General features: G+C 40.2%; 1 protein-coding gene across 1 annotated transcript in view; it reads left to right on the top strand.

Annotated features, from left to right (window-relative positions):
- The window catches only part of RNF150 (ring finger protein 150), a 248,832-nt gene extending 231,510 nt beyond the window's left edge, over nucleotides 1–17,322 (top strand). The window contains exon 7 of the mRNA XM_049632204.1: nucleotides 16,915–17,322. Within this exon, the coding sequence (XP_049488161.1) occupies nucleotides 16,915–17,033 (119 nt within the window). The 3' untranslated portion in view covers nucleotides 17,034–17,322. The remainder of the gene's footprint in view (nucleotides 1–16,914) is intronic.
- The last annotated feature ends 280 nt before the right edge of the window (nucleotides 17,323–17,602 follow it).

Genomic DNA, 17,602 nt, shown 5'->3' with positions numbered 1-17,602 from the left:
TGGCTAATGAAAATGAATAGTACCCAGCATAGAGTCTGGTGGAGTTCTGGTCTACCTCCCTCCCTCCTATACCACCTTAGGAAGAGGCATTTTATAAAGTTCATTGTAGCTACTAGATGCTTGTTTTGTTTTGTCTTGTTTTGGATTTCCAGGAAATACAGATCAGATGAGCAAAGGAAATGAAGATCAGATTAGTAAAGTAAGTGAGAGGGTCTAACAAATGGTTTCAGAAAGATTCATTACCCTACTAAGTAGTCATCTGCCTCTGAATAATTGCTACACTAAATGCTGGGGTGGGTGGGGTGGGAGGGATGGGAAGGATGGGTGTGGAAGGAACAGCTTCAGCTGTCCTTTGTGGCAGTTACTGTCATCACCTCCATCATCATCCCCATCTTCATCCACCACACCCAGTGCCCCAGGTTCCTCTCACAGTCGACACCGAGGACTTCATAAAGCACCATAAAACCCACCCAGGCAAGAACAGGAGAGCCACGTTCAAGTCCTAGCTCAGCTACCTACTGGCTCTTCAGGGGACCTTGAAGGAATAACTTAGCCTTTCTGAGATTCAGGCAGCCTGCTGTCATATGGACTCAGATGTTCGACAGAATGTTATAAACTAAAGCAAATGTAATGAATGATGATGATGAGAGAACAATAATAGTTATAATTGTGAAAAGGGGTGTTAGAACAATTCTGGGCCAAGTCTACCATTTTCTTTTTTTTTTTTTAATTTTTTTTTAACGTTTTTATTTATTTTTGAGACAGAGAGAGACACAGCATGAACGGGGGAGGGGCAGAGAGAGAGGGAGACACAGAATCGGAAGCAGGCTCCAGGCTCCGAGCCATCAGCCCAGAGCCTGACGCGGGGCTCGAACTCACGGACCGCGAGATCGTGACCTGAGCTGAAGTCGGCCGCTTAACCGACTGAGCCACCCAGGCGCCCCCAAGTCTACCATTTTCTATCGGTGCTGTTACCCACCTTCACTCCCATCTTCATTGCCCCCTGCTATAATCATGAAATACAACAAATAATTATAGCTGTTATAATCAATCTTTTGGGGGACCAGTGATTAATTTTGGGGACCACTGATTAAAAAATGGTCCTCAAAAAGATTTCTTTTATTCTTCTAATATTTATGTTCTGGAAGCCAAAATAAATGATAGTAACTAGGACCTACATGAAACCCCTTAAAATGCCTCTTCCCTAGAGAAGGAAGTGATCATGTATTCTTACTCCGAAAAGAAGGAAAGGAAAGGAAACTAACATTTTTGGAGAATTTGCTAGAAGATACATACAAGTCAGAAATTATAAATAACGTAAATGTCTTTCATTTTGGAAAAGGACAAATAAAATACAGCTTGTGTTTAAATGAACTAGTTAACAGCGGCAAAAAAGAATTAAATACAGAATATGATTAAATCTGAAAAGCAAGATTAAAAAAAAGTTGAGGGGCACCTGGGTGGCTCAGTCAGTTGAGCGTCCAGCCTCGGCTCAGGTCATGGTCTCACAGTCTGTGAGTTCGAGCCCCGCATCGGGCTCTGTGCTGACAGCTCAGAGCCTGGAACCTACTTCTGATTCTTTGTCTCCCTCTCTCTCTGCCCCTCCCCTGCTCATGCTCTGTCTCTGTCTCAAAAAAAAAAAAAATTAAAATTAAAATTATAAAAAATAAATAAAAATTTTAAAAAGTTGAAAAATAACACAGCAAGCTTTCATTTGTGTAAAAAATTTAATACACAAAATAGCACCTAATTTATTTGTGGATTTATTTATTACCTGCATCAATATATGCGTGCACACACACGTACACACGCACATGTTTGTATAAGATGTACTGTAAAGATTCATGTCAAATTGTGTTAGTAGTTGCTTTGTTGGAAGGATAAAACTAAAAATGAGGCACAAAGGGAACGAATGTGGTTTTGTTGGTTTTGCTTTTACTGAAGAGACAGACTTAAATATAACATGATTTGCTGTGTGAATATTTATTCAGACCCTGTTATAACTCAGACCCTTATTTCTGTGCTGGGGAATCTTATGGTGATGCAGTCTCTGACTTCATCAGGATTGCTTTCTATCGAACAAGACAGAAGAACATAAGAATATTATGTTAAGATAAGACTATCAAAAATAAAATTAAAATAAGGCCAGGTAAGGTGTTAGAGAGTGACTGGGGCAATTAGAAGACAGACAAGGATAGCTTCTCTGAGTAGGTAACATTGGCAGGCACCTGAAAATCAGTATCAATGCTTGGTGATGGAGACAAAGCAGCTTAGGTTACTATATTATTCCTGCACTTTTGTAGCATTTTTTTTTTAGTGTCTACCCCCATCCCCACCACCTCCCCCAAGAAAATCTGCTTCAAAATAGCATGAGAGTTTTAAAGAGGTACCAAACCCAGATAAAGCATTTAGAGATTTCAACCTTTTGAACCAATGATAAGTGGTAAGGGGTAGTGAGCCTAGAGAAATACCCCATAAGGTAATGATTTCATTTTATTTCTGGAAAACACCAAAATGCAAATCATTTTTTAAAATACCCACCTTAAAATTCAACAAAGTCTTCTTGGCAAGTGAGGATTCAGGAAAAATAACAGTGATCTCAAAGGCAAAATGATGGGGGGGATGTAGGTATCAACACTTTCATGAGGAAGGATAAGATTTGTATTTTTATCCAAAGAGAATATGGCTTCCTTTTTTTTTTTAAGTTGGAGAATGTGCTCGTAAAGGGGAAATAAACATTGGAAAGAGCTGTTTAGGAAGTTAGAAGACCTGATCTCAACACTGACATAACAGCGTGTACCATTCAAACAGCGTGTGCCAATGGGTTCCTTGTCTGCCTCCTCACTTACAAGGAGGTGAGATGAGTTCATCTACCTGCGAACAACATAAACAGCAGCTCCAATTTTATCATTAACCACCATCAAAACCTACATGTTACTAAAGGTTTCTCTGAACCAGAAACTAGGCTAAATGTTTTCTGTCCATTGTCTTAGTTGATTGAATGAGTGAGTGAGTGATCAGTAAACTCTAAGGCTAAGGCTCTTCTGGCTTTATCTGCTTGGTTATGAAACAAAAGAGGCACAAGAGAGAGGAAGACCAGTGGTTTCTATCCCTAAGGGCCGGAAATGGAGGATGAATGTCTGGCCCACCTTAATATCCATTTCCCTTATTCCCTTTTCCCATCCATGCCCCCTTACCTGGTTGATCAGCTTGCCTCTTTAAGGTTTTCTGACCCAATTCCAAACGGCAGGGTCGGGGGGAGATTGCACACATACAATACCAAGCAATTCTGAGACACCATCAGCATGTCCAAGAATTCAACTCAATTCTGACACCATCTACATGAAGATATAATCAGATCCCACAGGTTAAGGGTTCAGTCCCACAGAATAGCCCCCACCACCACCGCCTCAGATGCCAGGCACACACCCAAGCTGTTTACCTGTGCTTCTGACCAACCAGCCACAGATTTTTGGTTCCCACAACCTCCTCTGCAGGTTCAATTAATTTGCTAGAACAGCTCGTAGAACTCAGGGAAACATGTATACTTACCATTTTATTAAGGGATATGATAAAGTGTATTAAAGGATACGAATCAACAACCAGATGAAGAGATACATATGGCAAGGTCCCAAACAAAGGAGCATCTATCCTCATGGAGCTTGGGGCCTGGTTTTACAGCATTCTGGTGCCCCAAGGGTGGAAACTGTTAGAAAAAAAGGAACCAAAAAGGTGCACTCCTGGGTCTTTATGGAGGCTTCATGACATAGTCATGGCTGACTAAGTCATTGATCATTGGCTGATTCAACCTCCAGCCCCTCTCCTTTCCCTGGAGGTCAGGGTGGGACTGAAAATTCCAACACTCCAATCACATGGTTGGACATCCTGCCCTTGGGTGAGGTCCAGAAGCCACCTTCATTAATAACAAGACACCCAGTTCACTTTTATGGCTTGAAAGTGTTTTTAGAAACTCTGGATGGGGGCACCTGGGTGGCTCAGTCGGTTGAGCTTCTGACTTCAGCTCAGGTCATGATCTCGCAGTCCGTGAGTTCAAGCCCCGCATCAGGCTCTGTGCTGACAGCTCAGAGCCTGGAGCCTGCTTCAGATTCTGTGTCTCCCTCTCTTTCTGTCCCTTCCCCACTCATACTCTGTCTCTCTCTCTCTTAAAAAAACAACAACCAATAAACATTGAAAAAAATTAAAAAAAGAAAAAGAAACTGTGGATGAAGACCAAATATATCTGAGGATATATTTTGGTCATCTGAATAATCAAATATACCTTTCTAATCATTGTATCACATTACATCACTTGTTTCTCCTTTATTTCCACCCTAAACTAATGGCAAGGAATTCCCATTGCATGACCAAATATTAATTAAAATTCTAGTTTTTGCTCTGAACACAAGAGCTAGAAGTTGCATTCTGTGAGCCAGAGAAATGGGTTAGGTTATGATCTTATAACATATGACTGGACTACTGCTCTTGCCATTATGGGCTTTAGATAGAATCCATTAGGTTTTCCAGGAAGGCACATCCATCTCAATTACTGTGAATTTCAGTAATTTATTGGGACATCAACTCATGCTCTGGATGAAAACATCAGGCCTCTTTTCTTTAGCTAAGATGAATCTAGCAGTTTTTGAGGGCTTATGTGTGCCACCACTTTGAGTCCTTCCCTCCTGCCCCAAAACACCAGGTCATGACCTATTCTCACACCCACCAAAGGTGAATTATGCACTATTTGTTGGAAGAGGTGGGGACAACCAGGGCTTCTTCTGAACAAATGACTTGGCAGTCTTGAAGTTTTATAAGCAGGCTTTTCCATGTGCTTTATGGGGGAAGCAGATGGTCAGAATGGTCAGAAATGACAACCATAGTAAAAAATTTAAATTGATTGTGGTTGTAGAACAGATTGATGTAACATGATGCCTGCACACACAGACCAAATGTGCTCTTAGCAGTGTCTAGTCTCTAGCACTGAACTATTTATTTACCTTACATTTTGCGTATGCTCTTCTTAAGGACTTATATTTCGGCTAAGTCCCTATTTAAAATGTTTCTTTCTTGGGGCGCCTGAGTGGCCCAATCAGTTAAGCGTCCAGCTTCGGCTCAGGTCATGATCTCGCGGTTCATGAGTTCGACCCCCACGTCAGGCTCTGTGCTGACAGCTCAGAGCCTGGAGCCTGCTTTGGATTCTGTGTCTCCCTCTCTCTCTCTCTGCCCCTCCCTCCCCCCAAATAAACATAAAAAGAAATTTTAATGCTTCTTTCTTTTAAAAGGACATGTGTAAGAAACTGTTTCTACTTCTGCCCTCCCCAATCCCTTCCAGAGTGAAGGATTCCCTACTTTGCTGTGTTCTGTAGCTTGACCTCTAAACTAGACTTTATGTTTCCATCCGAGCCCTGTTCTCTAGTTTCCTCTGACTCTTGTGTTGGACTATCTTGTAACAGGGTGACACTTATACAAGCATTAGGGATGAGGCTGTCACATGGCAGATGAGCTCTTTATGAAATGTTGATGCATCAACCTGTATCCTGTAACCCTGAAGAAACAGAACGTTTCAGAGACAGCGGGGTAGTGACAGGGAAAGAAAGGGCACCCCTTGTCTGCCAGCACATTAATGGGCAAAGAAGGGAGAAGTCAAGAGGCTTAATGGAAAATGAATAAAGCAGGTTGTGAGTAAATTTATTAAATACAATAATAGCAGTGCATCAGCCAGCATAGCATGTGTCAGACACACTGTGAAGGGAAGTGTCGTGTGTGTATATGTGCATGCGTGCGTATGTGTATATATGCATAAATATTACCAAATCTCATTACAGGCTGCAAGAAAAAGTATTATTATCATTACTTTATTGATAAAGAGACAGATCATTTATTTTCCAGCAATTTATCTAAGCAAGTATTCTTATGCACACCATAAAAAAATCCACATATGTTAAAAGAAGTTCACTTTAGCCATGCGTTCAAATTCCTCCTCAGTTTTAGTACAGCCTGTCTTTAGTGAGACCAGTCAGGAAAATGGAAGTCAATATAGATATTTAAAATTAAGGGAATGGGGGCGCCTGGGTGGCTCAGTCAGTTGAGCATCTGACTTCGGCTCAGGTTATGATCTCAGGATTCTTGAGTTGGAGCCCCGCATTGAGCCCCGCATCAAGCTCTGTGCTGACAGCTCAGAGCCTGGAGCTTGCTTCATATTCTGTGTCTCCCCGTCTCTCTGCCTCTCCCCCACTTGTGCTCTGTCTCTCTCTCTCTCTCTGCCTCTCTCAAAAATAAATAAACATTAATTTTTTTTAGGAATATAGTACAAGAATTGATCACAAAAATCTTGGGGAAAAATGAACACCAAGCTTTACCTTGCACCGTATATAAATTTAACTTAAAATGTGTCATAGATTTCAACATGTGGTATACCACATTAATAGAACAAAGGATAAAAATAAAGGACCATCTTGACACAGAAAAAGCACTTGACAGAATGCTACACACTTTCGTGATAAAAACACTCAACAAACTAGAAATAGAAGGAAATTACCTCAGCATATTAAAACCCACATATGACAAACCCACAGTTAACATCATACTCAATAGTGAAAAACGAAAGCTTTTTCTCTAAGATCAGGAACAAGGCAAGAATGCTTACTTTCACCACTTCTATTTAACATAGTACTGCAGGGTCCAGGCCAGAGCAGTTAGGCAAGAAAAAGAGATAGAAGGCATCCACGCTGGAAGGAAAGAAGTTGAGTATCTATGTTTGCATATAATATGATCGAATATATAGAAAATCCCAAAGATTTGAGGCACCTGGGTGGCTCAGTTGGTTAAGCCCTGTTAGCATTAAAAAACGAATTCAGCAAAGTTGCAAGATATAAAATCAGCACACAAAAAAACAATTGCTTTTCTACACTAACAGTGGATAATCTGAAAAGGAAATTAAGAAAATGATCTAATTTACAGTAACACCAAAAAGAATAAAATATTTGGGAATAAATATAAGGAGATGAAAGATGTGTATACTGAAAAGTATAAAACATTGCCAAAAGAAATTTTAAAGATACCAAAGAATGGAAAAATATCCCATAGCCATGAATTAGAAGACTAAATATTGTAAAATGTTCATACCACTCAAAGTAATCTGCACATCCAATGCTGTCCCTGTCAAAGTCTCAATGGCGTTTTGTTTTTTTGCAGAAATAGAAAAACAGTCCTAAAATTCAAATAGAATTTTAAAGGGCCTTAAATAGTCAAAACAATCCTTATGAAGGGGATTCAGCGTCCAACATTTTTCCCTGAAACCTCCTTAAGCTTAGTGCTTAAGGTTTTCTGTAGGTGGTACTAATTGCAGATTGTAACAACATAAATGTTAACTACATAAATGTTCACTAGATTTTGCATCCTTTCCGGCACAAACCAATGTAAAACTGATGCAAAAGTTACATCGCCCCTTCTTTTGGCACTTAGTAAGGAATTACCCAATGAACTGTTAATGCAATCAGTAAGAAGTTTGAGGAATTGGAGGAAATCTTTGCCCTCCTGGGTGAAGTGTCACAGGGAAAGAAAACCAATGATGAAGAGATAACAGCAGGGGAGCCTGGGTGACTCAGTTGGTTACGCGGGTTCGGCATCTGACTTTGGCTCAGGTCATGATCTCATGAGTTCAGGCTCCCATGTTGGGCTCCCACGCTGGTGTTGGGGAGCCTGCTTGAAGATTCTCGCTCTCTTTCAAAATAAATAAACTTTTAAAAAAAAGATAAAAAGCAAAGTGAAATCATAACGATCTGATCTTACTTAATATACAAGCTTCCAGGGAATTCTCCACCAAGCCCACGTAGAAATAATGGTTTAAACTTTCCCATCTGAGAGGGAAGAAGGAATTTCCCTGAATTGATCTCATCACGTGTATATTTATCATTATGGAGCCAGAACTCAAAAAGGCAAAAGTGCCAGTTATATCTGAACGATTTAGAAGTCACTTAGCCAGATGGATGAATTTGTATTGTAGCCTTGGAATGCTTAGTTCCCAAAGGTGGCCAAGCGTTGTCTATGAGCACAGCTTAGCAGCCACACGAAAATATGGCAGATCTGTCGTTCCCAAATGGCATGATTGTCAGTATCACTGGCTTGGATAGGGATTCCGTTTCTGCCCCCTCTGTGTACTTGACTTTGGACAAATTGACTTCACCTATAAAATGTGTAGCAGCCGTTGGGATAATCATACACCTACTTCAGAATGTCATTGTGAAGATGACATATGTAACATGTAATTGCTTAGCACAATGCCCGGCACGTAGGAAGAAGTCAATACATTCTAGCTGTTGTTATTAATACTGCACAGCCTCTGAAGAAACTGACCCTCAGGCCGGCCATTCTCACAATAGAAGCCCCTCCTAAGAGGGGAGACTTAAGCCAAATCAGAAGTTTATCTCCTCAGAAATTCTTGTTAGGCCAGAGATAAAGCAAGGAACTCATACAAAAGGAACACATTTCCTTATTGAAAACACTCTGCATTTGAAGTCAGATTAACTTGCCCACTAAGATTATGATAGGGAATATGTAGGCAGTGCCCCAGTCCTGCCCTAAGAAACCTTGATTCTGAGAAGAGATGGAAAGATAATGTAAGTCAGCCAGTCTGGCTGACCATCTCCCCTGCGGTTCTCTTGCATAATACAGGAGTGATTGGAAATGATGTCTTATTTTCAGGAAGATAAGCATTGGTACCAGTGGACAGAAGGGTGCCATTTTTTCCTTGAAACCTTATTTTTCAAGTACATGGGAAAAAATAAGCTTTTATGTGATGCAGAGCAGCTCCCAGCGTGTGGACACCAAACCTCCTGGAGAATCAGGACACCTGGGGGATTATATTCATCACTACCTTATTTTCTCCCAACACAGAGAACACTTATTCTGAGGGCAATGTTTGTTAATTCTGAACAGAGAAGGACTTATTCCAGCCTGCCACTGCTCTATGCCTTCTTTCAGAAGACACGCAGTAAATATCAAACCTGATTCTGGGAAGGATAATTTTCTGCTTTAGCTTTGAATAACCATCATAAAGAAACAACTAAGTAGGAAAGTGGTGACTTCACATGAAAAGTGTCATGTCAAGTTAATAGAACACATAGTCATTGAAACATAAACCATTGAAAAGAAAGCCAGACCACTCTTCTCCAGCTCACCCACGATGCAAAATCTCTGCGGTGAATGGTTCTTAGCCTTTTTGTGGTTTCTGTAAGAATCTAGTGAGAGCAATCCTCTTACCAGAAAAATATATGTATGCATATAACCATATAAGTGTGTATGTAACTTTAGGTACCTGAATTCCTCCACAAGTCCACTAATCCTCAGGTTAAGACACTTACCTCTGAAGTACAGATATGGTCAAGTTCATGGGCTCTGGAATCAGATCTAGGTTCAAATTCTAGTTCCGACTCTTACCTTCAGTGTAATCTCAGGAGGATTTTAACCTTCCTGGGCTTTAGTTTTATTACCTGAAAATAGAAATAATACTATGTCATAGGTTGATTTTGAATATTAAATTAGGTAATCTGTTTTAATACTTAGCATAATCCCTGGCATGTACTAAGTACTCAATAAGCATTAGAATTGTTATTAGCTAATAAAATACAAAACTTAAACCCTGCATGGCCAGAGGGGAACTTCAATTCAGTTTCAATGCTACAGACTCTGCTGAGTGCCTCCTGTTTCTGAAGGAACATGGTGGGATTCTGAAATGGAAATTTTGTTTGTTTGTTTGTGGAGGGGGTTGTGTGGGGCTTTTTTAAGTTTATTTATTTTAAGAAAAAGAGAGAGAGCACAAGCAGGGGAAGGGCAGAGAGAGAGGGAGACAGAGAATCCCAAGCAGGCTCTGTACTGACAGTGTGGACTCAAACTCACTGACTGAGATCATGACGAGCTGAAATCGAGAGTCAGATGCTTAACCCACTGAGCTACCCAGATGCCCTGAATGGGAGTGTTGGCAGTGACAGAGGCCTGAAGTGATAGGGACAGGCCAGGTATGCCTAATACCAGACAAGGCAGGTCTCAGGGTCTTATATTCTCAGGTTGGAAGGAACTAGAACAGTCATCCGGGCATACTTTATACACGCTCGTATCAAATCCACAGCAGAACTGCAACCACAGTACACATTTCACAAAGGGAAACCGTGAGTCTTTAGGTAATTTTTTATATATTAAATATATATAATATTAATATATATTATATATTAAAGAAGAAAGAGATAAACCAAGGATATTAACAATTTATGGACCAAATAGAATTAATAAATCCCAACACTAAGAATTTTTTGGTTAACCTCAAGGCTACTGATGGATTTTACTTAGAATTAAATGTGGAAATGTATAAAAGCAGTAGTTATGGATCAAGAAAATAGGTTACAAAGCTCCGTTTAAAATGGAGTATTTTCTGCCCACCATCTCATCCTATGCTCTTTAATGCTGTGATAAAGACATTCAAGACTACGAATTAGATGACAGGATTAGTCTTAAAATCCACCCAGCCAAGTCAGTAATACTCAGTACCTCGTTTCCTTGGGCACGGATTGTTAATTGTGAGTCAATGCCTATAAAGGAGGTAATGCAGAATATATTTAAAAGAAAAGGAGGAAATGAATCAATGATACAGTATTCTCTGGCCATTTTCAGGCTTTTGGGGGGCTCACCCTCCTCTACTGTTCTTCTGCCCTCCCTCTAATTATGAGGTTTTAAACTTCAATAAATACACAGGCCAAGTTACATGAACCAGGGGAGCAAACTCTTCAACAACTGTGGGGACCCAGAGCCTCTTTGCCTTGAGCCTAGCGGGGCAGCCCTTACTCCGTTCCCCTCGATGATTTCATTCTGGGAATTGGGCATATATTGCCAGATATTTTCTTTTCCAAGATAAATTTAAAATGTAAATCTGTATGTAAAATACCCTGACTTTTAAATATCGGTAATTAATTCATGCTCTAAAAAAACAAAACAAAACAAAACAAAAACAAAAAACATGGGGCAGGCCAAACAAGTCATGTCAGAGGCATGAGTTGGGAGTCTTTGGCAGTATGTTTCAGTGTTCCGGGGAACTCTGTCCCTGGTGTTATTTTCTTACTCTTTAATCTTTTCCTAGAAATGATTCCTTTTCATCTACTCTCATGGTTTCAGATCTCTTCTCTATGCTGAAGCCTCTCACTTCATTTATTGTCCTCCAGACTCCTGTATCTAACTGCTGACTGCACGTCTCCTTTGCACGTCTTCCAGGCATCTCAAACATGGCACATGCAAAGCTGAACTCTTGATCTCTCCCCACCAGTCTGTCTTCCAGTTTCTCCAGCTGAGTAAATGGTACCTATATTGCTCAAGAAATATGGGGGCTGTCCTCTACTTTCTCCTCTCTTGCTGCCCTTGTCCAGCCCACCACCTTTCTATACATCCCCCTTCTAAAATATTTCTTCAGTTTGTCCACTTATCTCCACTCACTGCTGCCGCACCAAACCACATTTCCTCTGTTTTTGCTGCAATCATTTCCTCCAGATTCCCTCCACCCTTTGTGCTACTAATCTGTTTTTCACTGAACAGCAAGATCTTTTAAAATATTAAACAGATTCCTATCACTCTGTTTCAGTTCTCTCAATGTCTTTACAGTGCGTGAACCCAAGAGAAGAGAGTATGTCAAATAGGTATTATACTTCTGCGTCCAATGGACTGAGAGTATATTTTTTTCATCTGTAAAACAGGAATAATGAACCCACATCAAAGTGTTATTATGAGAATTCAGTAAAGGCCGATATTATTTCCGCATTCCTTTTATATCAGCCTTTGCAGGGAAGAAGGTATCATTCAGTGAACATTTATATTGTTAATAGCTACTTTACACTCCCCAATTAGTACCACCTACAGAGAACCTTCTAAATGTTTTAATGACAGTGTTTTCATTTGTATTCTTTTGGCCTCAAAGTAAAGCATGTGCCTTAATTAAAAGATAAAGTTTCTAAAAATTACGGAAGGGGTACCTGGGTGGCTCAGTTGGTTAGGCGACCAGTTTCGGCTCCGGTCATGATCTCACTTCGTGGGTTTGAGCCCCGCGTCGGGTTCTGTGCTGACAGCTCAGAGCCAGGAACCTGCTTCAGGTTCTGTGTCTCCCTCTCTCTCTGCCTCTCCCCCACTTGCTCGTGCGCTCGCTGTCTCTCTCACTCTCTCTCAAAAATAAACATTAATTCTTTTTTAATTATGGAACAAACTAAGTTCAATGAAAAACACAGGATAGAGTGAAAAAAATAACTTCAAATGTCTTCAGATCGTGTTTTTAAAGTTTTGACACGGAAAATGATTAGATGATGTGGTTGGTGCAATGCTCCATCATAAAAATTGAACCACTTTTAGGAAAATATACGATTTCATTGATCTGAATTCCTCTTTGCCTGGAGCTGTGCAGGATGGTCAAGTTTCCAAAATAGCATCATGAACTCAGCAGCCATCGTTATATCAGTCCCCATGGCCCTTCTTTTTTTCAATTCACAAGTTCCAATTTAGAAAACACCCCAGTGATAATGAGTCCAGAATATCTGCTGAGGCTGGTAGCTTGAAAAAGCCAGGAGTGAAGGTGAGAGGCTGCCACTGCAGGTACATGGAGCTGTCTTTCTAGATCTCTGACTAAATCAGCCCTTCATCTGAGCTGAACTTTTTTTTTTTTTTTAACTAGATATTTATGAAAGTCATAAAATCACTTGATGATGAGCTCCTTGGTTGATGTACAGTTTAATTGTGAGCTGAAAATTTTGGCTTCTCATGAGCTGAACTGGTTCATGGACCATTACAAAAAAAAAAAAAAAGAAGAAGAAAAAAGGTGAGGAGGAGAGAGATTATATCTTTATAATATAACCCTCATTTTTTATCTCCAGGAATAAGAATAGTTCAGCTTTCATTATACCACAAAGTAATGAATTCTCCCATTTAGGATATATTCATACTAAATATACAACAAATAGACCTTTTTTTTATTAAGAAAAAGTGTTTAAAATAAAAAAAACAAAAATTAAAAGCGTTATGAAAAAAGAGACTTAAAACTTTGTTCCTCCGTGGTAATTCTGGTAAATATTTATTGAGAAGCCACCATGTAGGAGGCACTGTGCTAATTGGCATCAACATGTATATGTACATAATCTGGAACAACTAGAAAGGACTCTGAAGTACCCAGTCCAAATTCATAGACAACTAAACTTTAGCCCTAGTGGAAAAAGTGACCTAGACAAAGTAACACACGTAGTTACAATAGCTGAGACCAGAAAATAGTCTCGTAAAGTAAGGTAGATTCCCAGTTCTCATGAATATAATTTTAATTAAATATATTTCTCATTGCAAAAGTGATGCTTTAGGAGAGCGCTGAGTGAAAAGAGTAGTTTGAGCCCCTGAAACTACTTCCACCTCTCCTAAAACCCCACAAAAAGTACAGCAAAGGGATCTTGTAAGGGGCAGGCCAACACAGACAGGGAAAAGGTAAAAAGAGACAATATCAAAATCCGAGCAACTGGAAAAAATGCACAAAGGGCCAATGACTTAGTGGATCTGAGAAACAGAGCGAGCTCCTGTGTGCAGCTGTACAGGTTGTGCCCTGTCCCAATCCAGCGGCCACCGCTCACTCAGACTCCAAAGTAAAGGCTTCCTCTGGAGTGGTACCGAGCATAGCCTGCACCACAGCAAGCCATGGCCCTGCTCAGAAAACAAGGGCAAAAGCAGCCATGAGGGAAGGGAGAGCCATCCCAATTTGCAGCAAAGAATTCCCCCCAAAATCAGAGATCAATAAGCCCCGGGTGGCTCTGGAGAAGAGGATAAATGGGAAGGAAGTACATACATGCAACTAAATGTGGGCTAGAGGTATAGATATAGATGTAGTACAGATGTAGATATAAATATAAGCATAGATACAGGTATTTAGCCAGCCTCGAATGTATTTTGTTGTGAAGTGTGAGGCAGGGATCCAATTGCGCCTGTTTCTAAATGACTAGTTTTATTGAATACTTGTTGAGTGCCCCATTTTCAAATACTAAATGCTTTTATCTTCCGACAACTGCTTCCTAAGTTTTATTCTAGCCATTGATCTGTCTACAATTCTGTGAACCTCATGCATGTCTGGGCCTAGGAAACATTAGAGCTCAGTCTTTAGATGGATACGTCCCTGTGAAAAGAGCCTGTTTCTCTCAAACCTATTCTTAAGTCCGTAACTCTTTGTCAGTTCTGTTTGTCTCCTTTTAAACATCTTAAAGAATTCACTGTCCTGCGTAAAACTCATATATTCTTCTTAATTATACCTCAACGTGAAGTAAATTATACCAGTGTTTATCAGAGCAAAAGTATTATAACCATCAGCTTCTTCAGTACTAGGCATTTTGTTGGTCTTCTAATTGTGTGTTTCTTCAGCGGGGTAATTAATGGGACACGCAAGATCTTTTGGTTTTAAGGCTGCCTTTTATGCAGTTGAGCACCCCAGCCTTCCTTCAGACTCCCTAGCTTGACCTTGCATTAGTCATATTTAAATACGATCTGATGTCCATCTGTACAAGGCCTCCCCTCATGTTCAGACGTATCTATCTATACATGCTATTGCTAATGCTTGAAAGATGCTTCCCTCCCATTCATCTGGCTAAAATTTGAGTTAGGACTCAGTTTAGATGTCACACCCGACAGGAATCCTTCTTTGACTCAGCAATTGGTTACATAGCCATCTTCCCTGCTCATAGAACACCAGGTGCATCGTCCAGTTTCGTATGTATCTCGCTGTGTTGTGAGTGGCTATCTAATGGTGTGCCAGCATACTAGAAAGTAAGCTCCTTGAAGACAGGAACTGTCTTGCTCTTACCTATGTCCCTAGCATCTAACAAAATCCTCTGCACATAGTGGAGACTCATTATGTCTTAAGCGAATGAATGATATTTCTTCATTGTAGAATGCTTGGAAGTAAAACGGAAAACAAATTTGTTTTTAAATGTTCATTATTTTTGAGAAAGAGAGAGAGCATGAGCAGGGAAGGGGCAGAGAAAGAGGGAGACACAGAAACAGAAGCAGGCTCCAGGCTCTGAGCTGTCAGCACAGACCCCGACATGGGACTCGAACTCACAAACTGCCAGATCATGACCTGAGCCATTGTTGGACACTTAACCGACTGAGCCACCCAGGTGCCCTGAAAAAAAAATTTTTTTAAGAAAACAAATATAAATCCCAAAATTTGAGACAACACTTACTAGCATTTTAGACTTCCTTGCATCTCATTGACTTTCTCAGCCTCACTGCATATAAAGCTTTGAATACTTCTGTTTTCACTTAAGAGAATACTGTGAGCATTTTCTCTTTTATTTATTTATTTATTATTTAATTTTTCTAAATATGAAATTTATTGTCAAATTGGTTTTCATACAACACCCAGTGCTCATCCCAACAGGTGCCCTCCTCAATACCCATCACCCACCCTCCGCTCCCTCCCACCCCCATCAACCCTCAGTTTGTTGTCTGTTTCTACCCCAAAGGGAACCAGTTCACCGAACTTGCTTGCATGTGAGCGTTTTCTCATGTAACTACAAATTCCTTGGAAATTTCACTTTAATTGTTACAACAAGATTATCCTCTAGAAGTAACACAGTTTATTCAGATATTCTATATTGTTGGACTTTGTTACTTGCAATGTTTGTTGCTATAAATACTGCTTAAATGAATATTTTTGCATCTCTGATTATTTCTCTACAATATGTGCTGGAAATTAAAATGTCACAGTTCTACAGGTACTATATCAGAGTACCCGCCTCAGTGTAGTACTGTCCTTTTTTAAAGAGTGAAGATTTTATAAACAAAAAAAGGGTAGCCCATTTTTACCCTATATTTATTGGTCATTTATATTATAGTGCTCTGTGAATTGTGTGACAGTAACCTGTGCCCATTTTTCTGGTTAGTTTTTTTTTTAACTGATTTAAAAGTTCTCTATACGTTGAAAATACAGCTCTTTGTGAAATTTTCACAAGTATTTCCAGCTCAATCTATGCCTTTTGATCTTATTTTTCATGGTTTTAATATTTTTTTGAATTTTATGCATATTTATCAATCTATTCTTCTATAAATTGCCAAATGCTTTTCCACATAGAATTTCTTGCCCAGTTTAATATATTAGGTACTTTTCTACTTAGATATATACTTATAAGATATATCTTCTTCTAGCTATATTAGTTTCTGTTTTACATTCAGCTTTTTGACCTATTTAGAATTTATTTGGGGCTATAAAGCAAGATGAGGTGCTAACTAGATTTTTTTTTTTTTTTTTTTTTTTTTTTTTACAAAAGATCCAGTTTTTCTAATGCCTTCTCTTGGCCATCAAGGAAATGCTATTAAAGACAATCATATTCATGGGGCGTCTGGGTGGCTCAGTCCGTTAAGCGTCCGACTTGGGCTCAGGTCATGATCTCACGGTTTGTGGGTTCGAGCCCCACATCGGGCTCTGTGCTGACAGCTCGGAGCCTGGAACCTGCTTCGGATTCTGTGTCTTCTTCTCTCTCTGCCCCTCCCCAACTTGTGCTCTGTCTCTCTCTGTCTATCAAAAATAAATAAATGTAAAAAAAAAAATTCTAGGGGCGCCTGGGTGGCTCAGTCAGTTAGTTAAGCGTCCCACTTCAACTCAGGTCACGATCTCGTGGTCCGTGAGTTCGAGCCCCGCGTAGGGCTCTGGGCTGATGGCTCAGAGCCTGGAGCCTGCTTCCGATTCTGTGTCTCCCTCTCTCTGACCCTCCCCCGTTCATGCTCTGTCTCTCTCTGTCTCAAAAATAAATAAACGTTAAAAAAAATTTTTTTTAATTAAAAAAAAAAGACAATTGTATTCAACTTACCAGCACCCAAAAACATAGTTCCATGTTCACCATGAACTCTGCTTTCTCCTCCCAGGCGAGCAGGAGCCAGCTGTAAGCAGTGATTCTGACATCTCGCTGATTATGGCAATGGAAGTTGGACTGTCTGATGTAGAACTTTCCACTGACCAAGACTGCGAAGAGGTGAAGTCTTGAAATGATAGACGTAGAACAAGGGGATGGTAGGACCCAAGGGGAAGGAAGGGAGGAGCCTCAAGACTTGGACCAGGCAGACACCCCTCCAGAACACCTTGGTAGCTCCACTGTGCGCCACTCAAGAATGGTAACGAGAGCAATATCCAAAGTCATGTCAATCAGGATGCCGTTTCTCCATCTGTGCAACAGCCCATGGCCTTGGCAGCTTGGAAGATGAAAGCTGATTTTTCCTCCCGTGTCCTTGCAGACACACACTTCAGGAGCTCCCAAAACACACAGAAAGGACACATGTAGGGCTTCTTAGTTTCATTTCCATTTTTTTCCAGGTCTTGTTTTACTGGTTTTGGAATGTTGTTGGATTTCTTTGACAGTTAAAAAGTTAAAAAGTTAAGACTTGTGTAGTTTACATTATGTCCACTCCTTTGGTTTCCTCCAGCTTTTGTAGAGAGTTCTGTTTAGAAGCACCAGTTCCTGCTATGATCAGTTCGTACGCCATCTCTGAGATTAATGGCCTTGACCTCTCAGCATGAAGTGTGCATGGCTTTGGGAAGTGCCTCAGCACCCTGAAA

This window comes from Panthera uncia, chromosome B1 (assembly GCF_023721935.1).
Source record: "Panthera uncia isolate 11264 chromosome B1, Puncia_PCG_1.0, whole genome shotgun sequence".
NCBI lineage: Eukaryota > Metazoa > Chordata > Mammalia > Carnivora > Felidae > Panthera > Panthera uncia.
This window is presented reverse-complemented; position numbering and strand designations above follow the sequence as displayed.